We start from the raw sequence: 15,906 nt of genomic DNA, 5'->3' as shown, positions 1-15,906 counted from the left end.
TAATATTTATACTTAAGTCCCCCCCGCCCGTCACGATAAACGAGTGTTTGACACGGCAGGGCATAAGTCGGCTATTATAGAAAAAATGGACAGTACGCATCACCAACATCACACACGTTTTAAAGACTTTACAACTGTGCAGTTTTCTACATTATACAAAAAGCCAGCAGCAGCTCCATTGTTTGCATACTGTATTACCGTACAATGATACATCGTTTCACTGATAATATATAACGCAGCACGATGAGATGGGCGAATTACAAAATTATTGCCGGGATGACGCGACGGGTTCCTCTCGGGTGTTTAAAAGCCACGGCCACGCGCCACACACACACACAGGCGCTGACGTAATACGAGAAAAAAAAACAACGCAAAGAAACCCCACCAACAAACAAAAAAGTAACCAACACAACCGTCCTACACTTCACAGTAACGATGAGTTAAAAACAACGATGAAGCTGTTCATTGACAAAGACGGCGAGGGGGTGTGAGTGGTGGGACGTTGACGGCCAATCCTCGTGGCGGTCAACACACGGGAGGAACGCACCATCATCAAACGAACGAAACGTGGGACGCGATGACGTGAGGAACGAACACGAGGCGGGGAGCAGGTTACGGAGCATTCGCGGAGACGGAGACAAGCATCGTCCCCCCCCCCACCCTCGTCTCCCCAATAGGCACGGTGCCGGGCAGCCCCACACCATTCCTCGATTCTCAAACTCACCTTCGACATTTACATTGTTTTTTTTTAACTCTGTGTTCATTAACTTTTCTACCGGGCTACGGAAAACGGCACAACAGAAATCAAGGGGGCAAGAGCATAAACTTAAGGAGAAGGGGACAAGGGCAGGGGGGTGGGGGCGGGGTAGCGACTACGGCGCGTAACGTCACGCGCGCCACGGAGACCATCGCGCCGATGCGAACGGGACGCACGCACAGAGCCCACGTGTCCGTCGCGGTCGGGCCCGCGGGACGCCTGCCTCTCACGCATTGCCATCTTCGCCCGCGCGCTCTCAAAGTTCGCCAGCCGCGCCGACGTCGCGGCATTACGCGCGCCGGCTTGCTTTGCAGCCGGCGCTGGCCGTCGTCCTCAGGACGAGGGCGGCTGATGGTGGTGGTGGACGTCTTGCGCTGCAACGCGGCCGGGTGGATGAGCGGGTGCAGCTGGAAGGCGTGGTGGTGGGGCGCCAGCATGGCCGGCACGAACGCCGTGCGGGTGGTGGTGCATGCTCATGGGGTGCAGCGCCAGCGTCGGGTGCAGCGCCGACGCGGGATCACGTGCACCAGGCCGCCCGGCCGTCTGGAAGGTGTGGTGGGCGGGGAACGGCGACAGGGAGATGTGCGCCAGGTGGTGCTGCGGCAGCGCGTGCACCTGCGTCATCTGCATCTGGCCCGGGTGGTGTGGTGGGCTGGTGGGCGTGGTGGGCGTGGTGGGCGTGGTGCGCGGCGAGCGGGTGCAGGCCGGCCGCCACGGCCGCCGCGTGGTGCTGCAGGAGGGTGTGGTGCACCGACGAGATGGACACGGGCCGGGTGCTGCTGCGCTGCTGGGGCTGCACCGCCACGTGCTGGATGATGGGCGTGGGCGACGGCACCTGCGGCGACATGACGGGCACGGGCGGCATGCTCTTGGCCTTGCTGGCCATCAGCTGCTGCTGAATGTGCTGCTGGGCCTGCTGCTGCAGCTGCCAGTACTTCTCCATCTCCTCCGGCGCGAAGGAGATGGGCTGGGCCGAGAGCGGCGGCGAAATGGCCCGGCGGCGGTCGTGGGGAGCGCTCGCTCTCGCACGACTCCGACGAGGCCAGGGACTCCGTCGGGCTCTTGGTTCCTCAATATGATGGGGCTCGACTGTGGCCAGGGGTGGTACTGGGAATAGGGCTGTGGCTGGGGCTCGTGTTGGTGCTGTTGGGGCGGTTGGGGCTGGTGCTGAGGCTGGTGCTGAGGCTGCGGTAGGGGCCGTGGCGACACCTGGGGCTGAGGTGGAAGCTGGAGATGCAGTTGCGGTGGGGGTTGACTGTCGGCGAGGGAAGTCGGTTCCACGGGTTCCAGATCCATGTTGGTGCAGGTGTCTTGCACCGTGGCGTTATCGTTCGGAGGCTCCTCTTGCTTCGACGCTGCACAAGTGTCGTTACCTGGCGTCAATTCGGTCACCGTGGCGACACGTCTGAGAACAGCGGTTGTGCTTCGACCTCGAGTGCGCTTAGAGAGAAAGGAAGGAAAGATTCCAACGTGGGTTTCTCAGGATCGGAAAATATCGTGCAGATGTCCATGTCGCCGTCTTCTTGAAGCACGGTCGCTTGCAAATGGGCAGTTTTCCGATCATGGGCAGCACGGCGACGTTCCCCATGGTGGGAGGAAGCTTGGGCCCAAAGAAACCCTGCGGAGGGTCCTTGAGCCTGATCCCGACCTTGGTGGCGGTGGCAAAGGCCCCCTCGCCATCCAGGGAGTTCAGCTCCTGCCTCTTGGAGCGAATGCGCTCCAGCAGCCGCTTGGCCGTCGCCAGGTTGCGCTCTTCCTGCGTGGTCTCGCGACGTTGCTCCGCCGTGTCCACGCTCTCCTTCTGGGCCTGCGTGGAGCGCTGCGGCGGAGGGGCCTGCGGCGGCTCGGGCTTCTTGTCGTCGTTGCGCCGGTTGCACTCCCGTCGCGAGGCGCCCGGGCGGTTGGCCGAGGCCGCCGCCGCCGACGCCGTCGCCGCGCGGGAGCTGCCGGAGCGGCTCCGGAAGGACCGCTCGCGGGACGCGGAGCTGCTGTCGTCGTCGCCGCCCCTCCGCCTCGCGCCGCGCTCGAACGAGCGGTCCCGGCACTTGCCCCCCCCACGTCGCCCGCCCGCCGCCCTCTCCCGAGCGCGAGCGCCTGGCGCTGCTGCGCCGGCTGCGACTGTGGCTGCGGCTGCGGCTCCGGCTGCTGCTGTCACGGCTGCGCCGGCGGCGGTCGCGGCTGCCACTTCGTCTCCGGCTGTAGCTCCTCCCGGACCTGCTGCGGCTTCTCCCGCGGTAACTCGCGTCGGACGAAGACGAATACCTGCGAAGGCCAATCGCCCAAGAGCCGATCGTAACGGTTACCGATATTCAGGGATGGATTTCATCGTTTGTCCGCGAAAAAGAACGCGTGGAAAAATGGACAAATGCTGCATTTCAGATGTGAAAATGAAGAAAAAAATGATTTATTTGCCATGCAGAAAAAAACACTCCGTCGACATCTGCAAATCGTTGCCGCGTGCGTGACGTGCGTAGGGGGAAAGAAACGTGGGAGGGTGATAGGCAATGGGCACGGCGCTCGCTTTGCTTTCGGCACGATTTCACTCTTTTACCTGCGCCGCTTTGCCCTGCGCTGGGAGCCACTGTAGTCATCGTGCGCATCGTAGCTGCGCTTGGAGGAGTGGCGGCGGCGGCGGCGCCGGTGGCGCGAGCCCCCGCGCTCCGACGACCGCTTGCCGTCGTAGCTGCGGCCGCGGCTGCTCGACGAGTCCGAGCCGTGGCTCGAGCGGCGCCGTCTGGAGGCGACCTCCGGCCGCCGCGCGAGTGCTCGCTGTCCGAGTCTCCGTCGCGGGGCGCTGCGGCGGGACGACGGCGACCTCTTCTCAGTGCGCCCCTCCCTGGCGTCGCTCTCGGGCGCTTTGCTGCCGTGCCGCGATTTTCTTAGGCTTGGAGCGCGACGACTTCTTCGCGCCAGGCCCGTCGGGCGCTTTCGCTTCGAGGCTGTCGCCGCTCTTTTCCTTGGTCGGGGTTTTGGCACTTGAGCACTGGGGCGTGGGATCTGCCTTCTTACCTTTCTCGTCAGCATTCGTTTGGGCTTGTCCCGCTTCTTTATGTTTGTGCCTCTTTTGTGTCGCCTCCTTTTCATCCGCCTGCGCACCGCTGTCTGCTCTGGCACTTTCTTCTTTCGCCGCCGCTTTCTCGGGCTTATCTTCTGTCGTTTTCTTCCTCTTGTGTTTGCTTTTCAGCGATCGCTGTTGCGGCTCGGGTGCCGTCCCCGACGTCCCGCCGCCCCCGCGCCCTGCTGCCCTTTATCCGGCGGGCCGGTTTGCCAGGTTTGCTCCCCCCCTTCTGCTTGCTGGATTGCGTTTCGAATGTTTGCCAGACTTCTTGTGCTTCTTGTGTTTTTGGCCGCTTTGGACGCCGCGGGCGGTGCGAGGCCCCGGACCTCCGGGGCGGCGGTGCTGCCTTTGGCCGCCGAGGGCTCCCCGGCCGTGTCCAGCAAGGGGAGGGCCGTCACGGTGGAGCCGCTTCCTCGGGCCGCCTCGTCAGCGGCGCCCTCCGACGCCGCCGTCCCCTCTGCAGATTTGCATTCGCGGTGAGTCTCCGCCTTCGTCGGGTTGGGCTGCTCGCCGGGCTGCTCGCAACCTTCAGAGGGAACTGCAGGACCGACTTTTCCCTTAAGCTGCCTGAGCCGCGGCTTAAACTCGAAATATAAAGGGTTACAGCTGTACGAGACGGAAGGCTCCGTCAGCGTGTGCAGGAGTAGCTCCGAAGGCACTGGAGGGTGGTCGTTTCATCTCGGCTCAGCACTGAAAAAAAAAGGCTCCGCCGCCTTGCGCGGCTTCTCCACTTTCACGGCATCTGCCTCCGGTGATTCGGCAGCAGCGGAGGTGGTGGCAGCGGCGGCGGTGGAAGAGGAGCAGTGCGCTTCATCCTTGACGTCCGTCTCAGTCTTGACGTCATCCTCAGCGGTGGCGGCGGCGTCCGTGATTGCGGCGTCTTCATCAGGCCGCTCCAACGGAGCCGGCTGGCATCTTTAGCTTCCGCCGGCGATTCCGAAGCCTGCGGCGCGTCGCCGGCCCCGCTGTTTCTCTTCCGCCTCGCCGGGGTCGTCACCGGCTTGGCCGGGGTCGTCACCGGCTTGCCGGCCGTGGCTTTATTGTTGTCGGCCTCCTCCTTGGCCTTTTCTTTTCCTCCGGGTCAGGTCGTGATCCAACACCTTCTCGGCCGACTTGCAGAATATCATGAAGGGGAACTTGGGCTTCACCCTGCAGTGAGCCGGGGGGTGTAGTAGTAGTACTCCATCACCGTCGCCATCTCCGGCTCTTTGGGTCGGCGCCGCTGACGGCCGGCCTCGGCCGCTGCCGCCGCCGCGGCCGCCTTCTCCTTCTCCTCCTCCTCCTCGGCCTTGGCCTTGGCCTCAGCCTCGCTTCGCTCGGCGTGGGCACCACGCCTTCCGGCAGGGAGGTCAGCTTCCCCTTGTAGCTCAGCGTCACCTCTTTGGACTCACCACCTCCTCGTTGCTCTCGCTGAACACGGAGGCGGACGACTCGAGCTTGGAGGGAGCCTTCTTCTTGGAGAAGGAGAACGAGACGCCCAGCTTCTGCGTGGCCGTGGCGGGGCTGTCGCCGTCGCCCTTGGGCGTGAAGGGCAGGATGGCGGTGGCGCCCTGGCTGTTGGTGCTGCTGTGCGGGACTCGCTGCCCTTCTCCCACGGCGACGTGTCCGTCGCGCACTCGCGCGTACAGGCCCATTTTTTCGGCCAGCTCGTCGGCGCCAAAGAACATGTCCTCCGACTCGCCTCCGACAGCGTCTTGAACGTGCTGCCCGGAGATCTGCGCATGCCGACAAGGGGCGATGGTTAACGTTGTAACGGCGCCACATAGGCTTTTTTTTTTATGCGGTCATGCCCATACGGCTCTCCGATTTGTATTCGGGTCGTGCCGCGCGTCGTTCAGCGCGATGTCCGACGCTTCGCCCAGAGGAATCGGTTCCCCAAGAGTTGTCGGCAGGTGGAGCGAAACGTCGGACAACATGCCGAACGACGCGCGGCACGACTGGGAATCACGTTGGATCGGTAAACATTGCAGTTGAAGCAAAAACCCATTAATCTTGTTCCATTTTCATTACTTTTCCCTTGCGTTAAAACAGCACTACCGATTGCAGTAAAAGAAAAACAATTACCAGCCTCTAATACAAAATGCTGAAATTTCAATAAGGCAAATTAGTGAGAAAATAAAAACTCTCATGCGCTACATTTAAAGATTTATACGGGATACATCACACATTCGAACTTCAAAAGGGCATGCATCCTACATCCTAATTGATCAATTTATATTTAATTGATTTACTTGCATACAAAGCAGTTAAAAGGAGCCACTGCATCAAGACGTTAATAAAACTTAACAGCAACTGGGATCCTAGTTGCGCACTACGCCGGGAGCTTACCATGTTTGCAAAGTTTTCTTCGAAGCCAACGGGGCAAATTTAATTTAAAAGTATTTCCGTCTCAGGAAAGGGTGTAGCAAATTAGTGGTGACACGTGAGAGATGGGTACTTCAATTAATGTGAACACTTGGAATTTACGGCGACGCTGGCAGAGCAAACGTTAATGGTCCCCCCGCCACAAGAACATGCTCGCTAACGTAGTTATAGCGGTCCTCGGAATGCGAAGCGTTGTAAATCAACGCGCCGCAATCTCTCAGCTTCCCGCTCTTCTGCGGCACGGCACGGCAAACCCGAGGGGGGCGCCATGCGGGGCGTCGTTAAACCGGATAACCGCGTTATACCACGCGACCACATCCTCTGACCCTGCATCGCAAATCTAATTTCTGACGGGCGCAACAAATGTATTGATCTTGAAGCTACTTTGCGTGATGAATGCAGCGCTCGCTTCACGTGGGAAACAACACGGCTCGGGCGACGTACCACAACGCGCGCGTGCACGTGGCCCCGCTAATGAAGTGGGACCCCCTTGGCTCCCCTGTCGCTTGTCAAGTCCAACATTTGCACTTGTGTCATATCGTTCTGTAAACAATTGCTTCAATGCGTTTGCCAGATCCTTTGCCTTTAACAAAAGAACAAAAGGGGCGCTGTGTGATGTGACGAGCGTGCTCCTCATGGGAAGGGGCTCTCGTAAACTGCCGGTTCCAGCACGGCCCTGCGATGGGGGCCGGCTCGGCGCCCGAGCAAAGCGACTTGTATGTTTACGTTGAACTTCTTTCGCACCGTACGTAGACAACATGCAAGTCGGAGGTGCAGGGGAAGGATAACAAACTAAACACGAAAAGCAGTTCTTAAGTAATCATTTTGTCAATCTAGATGATTTAAAAATGCATAGCTCCAGTGGCTTCCTAATATCGGAAGGAAGAGGGTTCCAGACGGCCGCAGAAGTGCATCTGAACGAGCACGATGCGGTGACCATCTTTGTTTGACGGCCAGCCAAAAAACCAGCGCTGCAAGGACGTGCGATGCTTTAAGTTTTTTGACGAGATCAGCAAGGACCTGGTTTTATGCGCTGCCACGAACCCAAGCCACTCCTGCGCTCGGGTTTCTGCGTCTCGCTGGATAAACCGTGGGGGTTGCGGAGAGATCCTACAACGGCGCAGACATGCGTGCTTCGTGGCCGCAAACAACCGCTCCATCCTGAAAGCTACCATATTTGCGCGTGGACACCTATTTTTCCGAGGTGGGGAGGAGTCGCGCGTTTACTCCGAAGGTTAAATATGTCTTCACACCGGCTGAGTCGCTCCCCGTGCTCACGGCGCGCTCGACCCGTCTAACGGAGGGCCCCGTAGGTCCGGCGGCGGGAAGGGGCGGCTCTTTACGAGAAGCAATTATCAGCACAGTCGTTCAATTGCACTACGAGGTGCACTCTACAGAGTACACAAGCGGCTTGGCCGGCTCTGACACGGAGATGCCCCCCAAGTGAACGATAGGGAATGGGAGCGGCAAGCGCAGCGGCTGAGATTTTCCATTCTCTTCACGTCAGCCGATGGGCCTGGATCCCTGATTAAGGGTGCCCAAGTTCCTTGAAGAATGTGCCCACAACAATGAATGAAGGCATCCAGGACAACCTTGCGATGGCAGCTCAGAACTTATTTCCCACACTGGGAAATAAGGCTCGCATTTCTTTGGGAAGGGGTTGTTCGCGCTGGCGGCGACGTGGCGGTGGTGGCGGCGGCGGTGGTGCCAGGCGGGAGCTGGCGCTGAGCCTCACCGTTCCGTCTGCTTGCGTAGATCAGCCAGCTCATGCAGCCTGCGCAGGGCCTTCTCCTGCTTGCGGTCATCTTTGTGCGACCTCGAGGAGACGTTGCGTGCAAATTCCCGCTGCTTCAACTCCTTCAGCCTCTGCAAAAAAGCAAAAAGCAAACGGGTTCCGTGAGGCGAGAGCATTTGTCGCGGGAACTTTTTTGGCATGCCGTAATCTTGATACGTAACCCAACTTTTCCCCGTTCTCGTTTCTCCACTGACAAATGCGATGTACACTGGGCTCTGCACGCGGGCGTTTGAGTGCATGTCCCGGAGAAAGTTGTTGTCGAGCAGTTACACTTTTCATTACCCATTCTTGTACAGTACCACAATCTTAATAGGGATCATCTATTATCAAAGTTACTTTATTTTGCTGCCAAGTGCCCTGTCAGGAAAAATACCGGTGCTTGCCAGCTCAGCCGGTGCCACGTCCATCACAAGCTACTCCGATTACGTCTCACCGCTTCACAAATCACGTTGACATTATCCCCGCTTTCAACGCACTCTTCAAAATAAGGACCTACATTCGTTTCTTCGTAACTTTTGTTCCCAACGCAAGTATGTACTTATTCTTTCGAAAGTCGACCCAAAAGCACAATCGAACATGCCTTGGAATAACTCAAATCCCCTTTTGCAGTTTTATTCAGCCTCGAATGCATAATGCTTCAAACAAAAATACATTACTGCCCACCCCCCATCCCCTCCCAGTAAATCAACTGCCACTTACACCGACCACGGGAAATTCTGAATTCAAACAATCACGAGACGAACTTTAAAATCCCGGCGCCCATTAACGTGACAGTGATATATTTGCTTCGGGTGCCCACTTAATGCATTGGCCGGGTGCCGATTATTTCGGCGAGGCAGCGAACGAGCCGAGTCGGCTGAGATTGGCTTGCAGCGGCCCGGAGAGCCGCGCCGTGATGGAAAACGCCTTCGCCGCGTGCACTTGTAAGTCATTTATTCAGAGGCCGACGTCCCCCGTGGGGGCACTAAGCAGATCTCTGCCACAACTACATTATACATGAGCCGAGAAGTGGGTGGGAGAGAGCGTGGGAGACGGGGTCACGGCGACGAAAGAGGGGGGCGGTTGTCGCTCTACGGCTGCGGCACGACGCACGCGGGTGCAGGCGGCGCAGCGGGCGCAGGCGGGCGCAGGCGGGTGCAGGCGGGCATTCGCGCACGCTCACCCGCAGCGATCGCAAACAGCAGCGAACTGGCCCTCGACGCTCGCGAACACCGACGCGGAGCGATTCACGACTGCGTTCTAAGAAGGGAATTATACATTATGCGATTTCCAGCCGACGGCCGAGTGTCCAGGATCGCGAAACAAGAGCTTGGATGGGCCACGACCATGCACAGCACGTGTCTGTAGGCCGTGGGGCTAACGTGGTGGGCAATGCAGTAACATCTTGTCTTGTACTGTGCTTCTACCTCATCCAGCAGTGGATTGACTACAAGGGCTCTGTGTGCACGTGCAAATAAACTGGAATCGCCGGTTACTTGAGCAATTTGCAATAGAGCCGACACGCAGAACGTTAACAAGTTCACGCAACGATAGACGGCTGAGCAATGTGAACGTGCGCAGAACTCCGACCCGGCGGCTACGATTCCGAAATGACGCGGCACAGAAAAGCCGAATGTGTATGTCGACATCTGCTGCAAAAGCAATGTCAAGCGATGCCTGTGATCATACGCCCGGCATAAAAAGCGCTCCCTGCCCTGCTCAATGGTTAGCCGGCACGCGCGCGCACGCTCTGGTACAGCAGCGCAGCAGCCGTCGGGTGAGACGACATGTGGCGGCCCAAGGCACACCTGCCGCAGGTACTTATGAATGTTTGATGACATTTAACACAGCAGTAGCTGCCCTCGGGCGGTGCAGACTAATGCATCTTCCGCGCACTCTTATTCTGAGTGCAAACACCCATCCGGGTGCCAGAGGCAACGCGAGCGACGCTGTATTTGGGCGGCGAGACACTTTAACCGGCTGGCTAAGGGCGATGCGTGCATTGCCAGTGCCCTGGGAGTTATTTGGCAGATTGAGAAGGCGCACGCTATAATAATTATGCACTCCAAATTGAACACAGCTTTGCCCAAGCAGAAAAAACGGTCGAATCGTCAAAGTTGTCCAAGTAATTTTGTTTAACGTTGCATTGAGACAAACCGATGCAATTTAGTTCTGCATTCACCGTGGGCCCCCATAGCAAAAAACGCGAAAGCCAAATTGCCTATTTTGCTTAAATAGCAAGCGACGCGTAGCTGTGCTGGCATGCGTGCATTTGAAAATGCTGCGAATTAAATTCCTTTTAAAACTGAGCATGTCTTAAATAAGTAACAACGTGATTAATTAAATAAATGGCGCGAAGTGTGCAGAGACAATTAGGGTTGCATAATTAAGTAACGCCACGTAGCACTCATGTCGCGTACGCGTCGTTGGCGTGCAGCGTACACCCTTGGCACTCGAGTACCTACGAACAAAAATAAAACGTCTCTCTGTCTCAGTAGTCAGATGCCACTCTGCACAGGCATCACAACCGATGTGTTCCTGTGTTCATGCAAGGCCATGGCAAAGGAAAACAAACCCAGTGCAGCTGGCACACAGCACAGATGCGGGCTGCGCGATTCATCATTACTTCGAATTGAACAGCCATCAGCCCTTTTCAAAAACATTTATTTACTTTAACGTGCTTTGCCAGGGCACCCTGCTGTGATTTAGCACCATTTGTGGTGCCGTCCTGATAACTGTATTAGAGCTGAGTGATGCTGCGGTTAGGACAGGGCATATTCAGGTCGTTACAGCGTTTAAAAAACCCACACACGCAAGCCACGCACACCGTAGTAAATTACATCGCCACCCTCTGGTGCAGCCTATCCTAAGACCAATTTCCATACATATTTTCCTCTCCAGTAAGAACCAAACCAGCCATGGCATTTTGCTATGAGTTCCCTTAAGGCCAGTGCAGTGCAAAGACTGCTTGTGACATCAAGGCTGCGTTATTATTATGAATATCATCATACCGCTTTCATAGTAGAGGGGCCATGCTGCTCTCTGCCATCCCAACTGCATCAGTAAAGGTAAGCTGTTTTTTCAAACCTTTATAAACAGTTTGCCTTTAGACGCTATCCCCCTTTTCCTGGTGACGACCGCTTGTGTTGCGATTGAAACGTCGTTTTTTGTTATTTCTTTGAACCTATCTACGTGATTTTATCGAAAGACCCAAAGAATATGAATTCCTGCTTGCAGCCACGCAAGCTTTAAGTCAAGATTTTCCAGTTACAGTGTACGGTTTTTCTTTTTTTAAGCTACGGCAGGAAACTGGAGAACCCGTAAGGGAAGAAACCCATGCAAAGCATACAAAACTTCACGCAGGGACACGTGTTACTGCTGCGCCACCCTGCCACCAACCAAGGGCGGCAGCGGACAGTTTCTGCAGGTGAGCCCACATCTGGGCGAGCAGTTGTGCAAAAAGGAAATTAAACAACCGATACAAACATTCACACGCTCAATTCGTCGATGTAGCGCAAGAGGCGAATCGATGCATTGTCACGCAGCTGTTGGTCGTCGTTTAGACAGCGGCTGCAGTGGCGTCGCGTAGTTGGCAAAGGCCCTGGAGCGAGGAACTAAATGGGCCCTCCCCGTCTGTGATCAATTCTCTCTCTTTATAACCCGGCGTTTGGCCGCTCGTGCTCATGGGCCGCCGGTGCTGTTACACCACCTGCACACTCGACAGCTGGACTGATCGCGGGAAAACGCTCCTTCATTTGTAACTCGCGTCCGCCGTAGGCCGAGGTGCGTACGACGTCCCACGCGGGCGCCGGGCATCGCTGCTGCGCCAGGACTCACCTGCTTGTGCGCGTGGTCGTAGGAGTTGATGTGGTTGTCGAACTCCTTGTGCTTGTAGTACTGCTTCTCGCACAGCTCGCAGTAGAAGTTGGCCTTCAGGTCCTCGAGCGCCTTTGCGATCGCCTTCTCCTTCTCGGCGTAGTCCTGCGAACACAGCGAGGGAAGCGGCCCGTCGTGAGCCAACGATTTTGTCGCCAGAGTTCAGCGACCGTACAGCGCTTTTGTCAATACACTGGTCAGCGAGGGCTTCCCCCCACCCCGTGCGGTCATTTGACCATACTTCATCATGCTGGTCAGTGGGGTTGGTGAACATGGTCAGCGTAGATGTGGGAGCACAGAAGTACAGGACAACAACGGATTGTAATGCACCTCCGATTAGCGCGGTCGGCTACGTACGGTGCTAAAGAAGTTTAACATACATAGTCCCACGGCAGCCTATAATGCCTGATGGGCACCCATCGACGCACTATCCAGGCTCAATGCTGAGATGTGACAAGACCGATGGGAGTATTTCGGGCGACTTTGTCACAGGCCATGTGATATATGAAAATATAAACTGGATTGTAACCGGGATGAATGTGTGATATTGGATCGAGCAATTATGCTTGCGTTAGTGTTTAAAGAATTATAACTTCCAACAGAACGGGAAAAAGAAGAACATTTAATCACACCGATTAATAAATGTCTGTTCTTGTCATATTCATCAGCAGACAACAACGCTAATGCTTTACAAGCTTTCGGGAAAACATTGCAAGCCCGGGAGTTATTGATTGCATGTTAATTATTTTAAATCACAATGTATCATTTTGTTTGATAGACAACGTTTTATGAACAACAAGCAGCCAGTGGAACGACGTAAAAATATCCATAATTTATTCCAACAGTGGGCGAGCTATTAATCATTGGGCTTTTTTTTTCTAAACTAAAAATAATTGCAGTAATGATTTTATTTCAACGCTGATTTTTCGCAGTACACAACCAACAAATGCTACACTAAATAAGATGAATTGCCGTTGCGGAATGTGCAGAAATCACAGAATAGGGCCGGGACAAAAAGCCCATGCTGTTTCCCTGCGCCGGAGTGAAGGCTGTCCTTGAGACAAACATCTCTGTCAAATAGATATCTGCTCTTCTGACAGGCCCCGAGATAGAGGGTCAAAGGCAGTTTAAGGGCACGCCTCTGACTCGCAGGGAATAAATTGCCAGGCGCCGCAGTACAGGAGTGCCAACAGATGCACCGGACCCAGCTTTGCACAAACGCCGACCGCGGCAACAAAATGCTCTGAGGGCAATCGCATTGATTGCAGTATTAATGACAACAAAAAAGGAAGGTTGTTTTAATTTCAGGTTAGAGATACGTTGTTCTATTGCTCAAAATAAATCAAGGGCTGCAGGATGACCCACCGTGACCTCACATGCGTGCGCCACTCGAACGCGTCGCCAGAAAGCCGATTGTGTCACGAGTTTTGCCACGACGGATGTTCGGTGCGGTAACGCTAACTCGCACGCCATTATCCCCCGATGCCACGTGGCTGGCAGGGCGGACGCGGGGTTAATGTGCATTCGCAATTGAAGCACAAAATCTGCTGCTGTTTGCAAGACAACTTTCTTTTTGGAACGCCTCTGGCTTTGAAATAATACGCCTGATTGCGGTAAATAATAAATACGGCACTTCAAACGGGGACACAACATGAATTGGTGGTTTACGTGACGCTACCTACGTTTGCGTCGGTATGAATAAATTATAAACCGCCGTTATATAACACGCTAAGCCTGGCAAATTAATTATGGAAGATTAAACATTTTAAACATTCATCAAGCTAAAGCCAAATTTAAAAGCGCTCTTTCCTGTGCGCCACCGCTGCTACGTTTGCAACAGACGGAACGAAGAGGCCCTCTCGAAGCCTGTGGGCAGCTGTCAGTCTCGGCAGATGTGCAAAATCACATTAGGAGGCCCGCTAGCCATAAAAATGCAGCCTCACACCAAGGCGCTACAGTGTTTACGGAGCACCCGCCTAGAACCCCGAGTGAGGACCATTATCTGCAGTGAGAGTGAGTGGTTTATTATATACCCTTGGAATGCAAGATTATAGAGAAAAAAAAGAACTCCCTTCCATAAATATACCCCTTAAGAGGATTTTGAATACGGGGCAAAGGCTCTGCGTTTTTCTTGCCCTGCTCAAGTCACTGTGCTGGTCGATAGGCCGACTTGCATAACATCCATTTCTAATGGTCCGGCCTGGAAACGCGGCCGACGGAAATTATGTCCTCCAAACATTACAGATGATTTTAAAGTGACGGATTTGCACTTAAATGCGTTCTCATTATATAAGCTTTACTTAATAACAGTAATTTGCCGCAGCACTTGCAAGAACGCTCTATCGGCCTCGAGCTTCTTTTAAGAAAACCCTACACAATTAAAACTCATTAGGGATTCCCTGTACAGCCATTAATAATTGCACAGCCAACAAAGCCAAGGAACAATGCAAACCCCACCAGGACTCCAACACAATATATTTTCTCAGCCTTTCCTCGCACTTTGGGAAAGGCACATTGAACCGATCCCTGGAGCAACACTTCTTTAAATGTTAATGAGAGCCGTCGCAAAAAACGGTGTTTTTTTCAAGGCAGAGATGCTTTCATCCATCCCACAGCCCTGCGGGGGCCTTGCCAGGTCTGTGTCGCGCGACTGCCCCAATCCAATGCCCACGCGGCTTCAAGCCTCGCCACAATCTCAACCTCCCCACCCCCTTCTCAAATTTATTTCCAGATTAATCTGGAGATTACAATTAAACGCTGACAATTCCGATCGCGGCGATGCCCCTCGACCCCTGACGTGCCGGGGTTTAAAAAGAGCTTCCGCGAAAGGGAAACAACTGCACGCAAAGAGAACACACAACTCGTCCAGCGGTTTCATCCTAACGGCCGCACGTTTCCTGACATGAACGGCTCAAATTTTTTGAACGTGCCTTTTTACATATACTGTTTATGCGACGAAAAGCCAACGCAACTACAAGCTGCCAGTGACAGACGACGGCTCTGTTTGAAAGCCCCACAACAGATCAGCGTTTTGCTCATTTGTCAAGTGGAGTTGCTTGGCACGAACGGCGACACAGTCGTGCTAATTAATTGCCCGGGTGACTGCAAGCTTCTTGCGCCACTTAAGGCACACAAATTACTATAGATTCCTGAGGCTCGCAGGGCCGTGGGGGCTCAGACAGTAAAGACGCAACAACATTAATTCTGTTAGTCCGTCTCTGAAGACACATCCTTGGGCATTTGTGCCCACCTCGATACAATTCTTTCAGCATTCTTCACTATCCATGGCTCCCTAGTTAGCAGGAGTGACCGTCTTGCCAGCTCCACACGGCACCCAGACACTCTACCACGGTTCTGTAATGAAAATCTTTCCAGGCATAAAAGTTACAGGGACGGCCGACATTAATACAACTGGCAGGCTCTAAAGCGCTGATTAAAGACGACATAAAACAAGCGCGTACGCCAGAGGTGTTTCAATAGGCGAGCTGTGCGCTCTGGCAGACGCTCTCGACGGTCAGCCATCACGATCGGCCCCCGACAGAGAGAGTTCGGGACGTCTCCAAACTAAGTGCCCAGCTTCAATGGTAGTAAACTCGTGCGATTAAAGCTTTTAATACGTTACTTTGTCGAAACGCTTTGAGCAACATCTAACTTCAATGCACGTGAGTGTGCACGCACAGGGAAATAACGTACGCAGCGTAAGTCATACGAACGGGGACCGCGTTCGCTAGTCTGTGTTTATTGAGCCCATGGATTACATTCAAATGCTAATTTAATGCAGACTAAACCCTTTCACCGCCCGCTTTACGCGTTCAAACTTCACAGCAATTAAAGGGATGGGGCAATGGGTTTCCGTGGCCCGCGGGTAATCCACGGTGGGATCCGGTGAGATTCCGAGCGGCACACAGCCACCCGGGACGGCACTTCAAAGAGAACACTAACACCGGTGTGTGCGGTGCTGCACCGTGGCACAGGGGATGCGGCCTTCATCGCCGCTAAGTTTCCTACCTGCCAGCGGCAAATACTGCCTCAGCATTATTGTTAGGAACAAGAGAAACGCCGCCGCATAGGTTTTTC

At 54.8% G+C, this 15,906-nt stretch overlaps 1 protein-coding gene across 1 annotated transcript; it reads right to left on the bottom strand.

Annotated features, from left to right (window-relative positions):
- Positions 1-1,090: 1,090 nt before the first annotated feature.
- LOC121851799 (G patch domain-containing protein 8-like) lies at positions 1,091-13,302 on the bottom strand. The gene is given in 15 exon segments (XM_042345887.1): positions 1,091-1,387; positions 1,419-2,012; positions 2,274-2,700; positions 2,816-3,019; positions 3,309-3,933; positions 4,081-4,473; positions 4,476-4,540; positions 4,655-4,878; positions 4,916-4,983; positions 4,986-5,109; positions 5,207-5,530; positions 7,100-7,289; positions 7,915-8,045; positions 11,791-11,934; positions 13,195-13,302. Coding segments are annotated over 15 exon segments (3,918 nt in total).
- Between the last annotated feature and the right edge of the window lie 2,604 nt (positions 13,303-15,906).

Source organism: Callorhinchus milii, unplaced genomic scaffold (genome assembly GCF_018977255.1).
Source record: "Callorhinchus milii isolate IMCB2004 unplaced genomic scaffold, IMCB_Cmil_1.0 Scaffold142, whole genome shotgun sequence".
NCBI classification, from domain to species: Eukaryota; Metazoa; Chordata; class Chondrichthyes; order Chimaeriformes; family Callorhinchidae; genus Callorhinchus; species Callorhinchus milii.
This window is presented reverse-complemented; position numbering and strand designations above follow the sequence as displayed.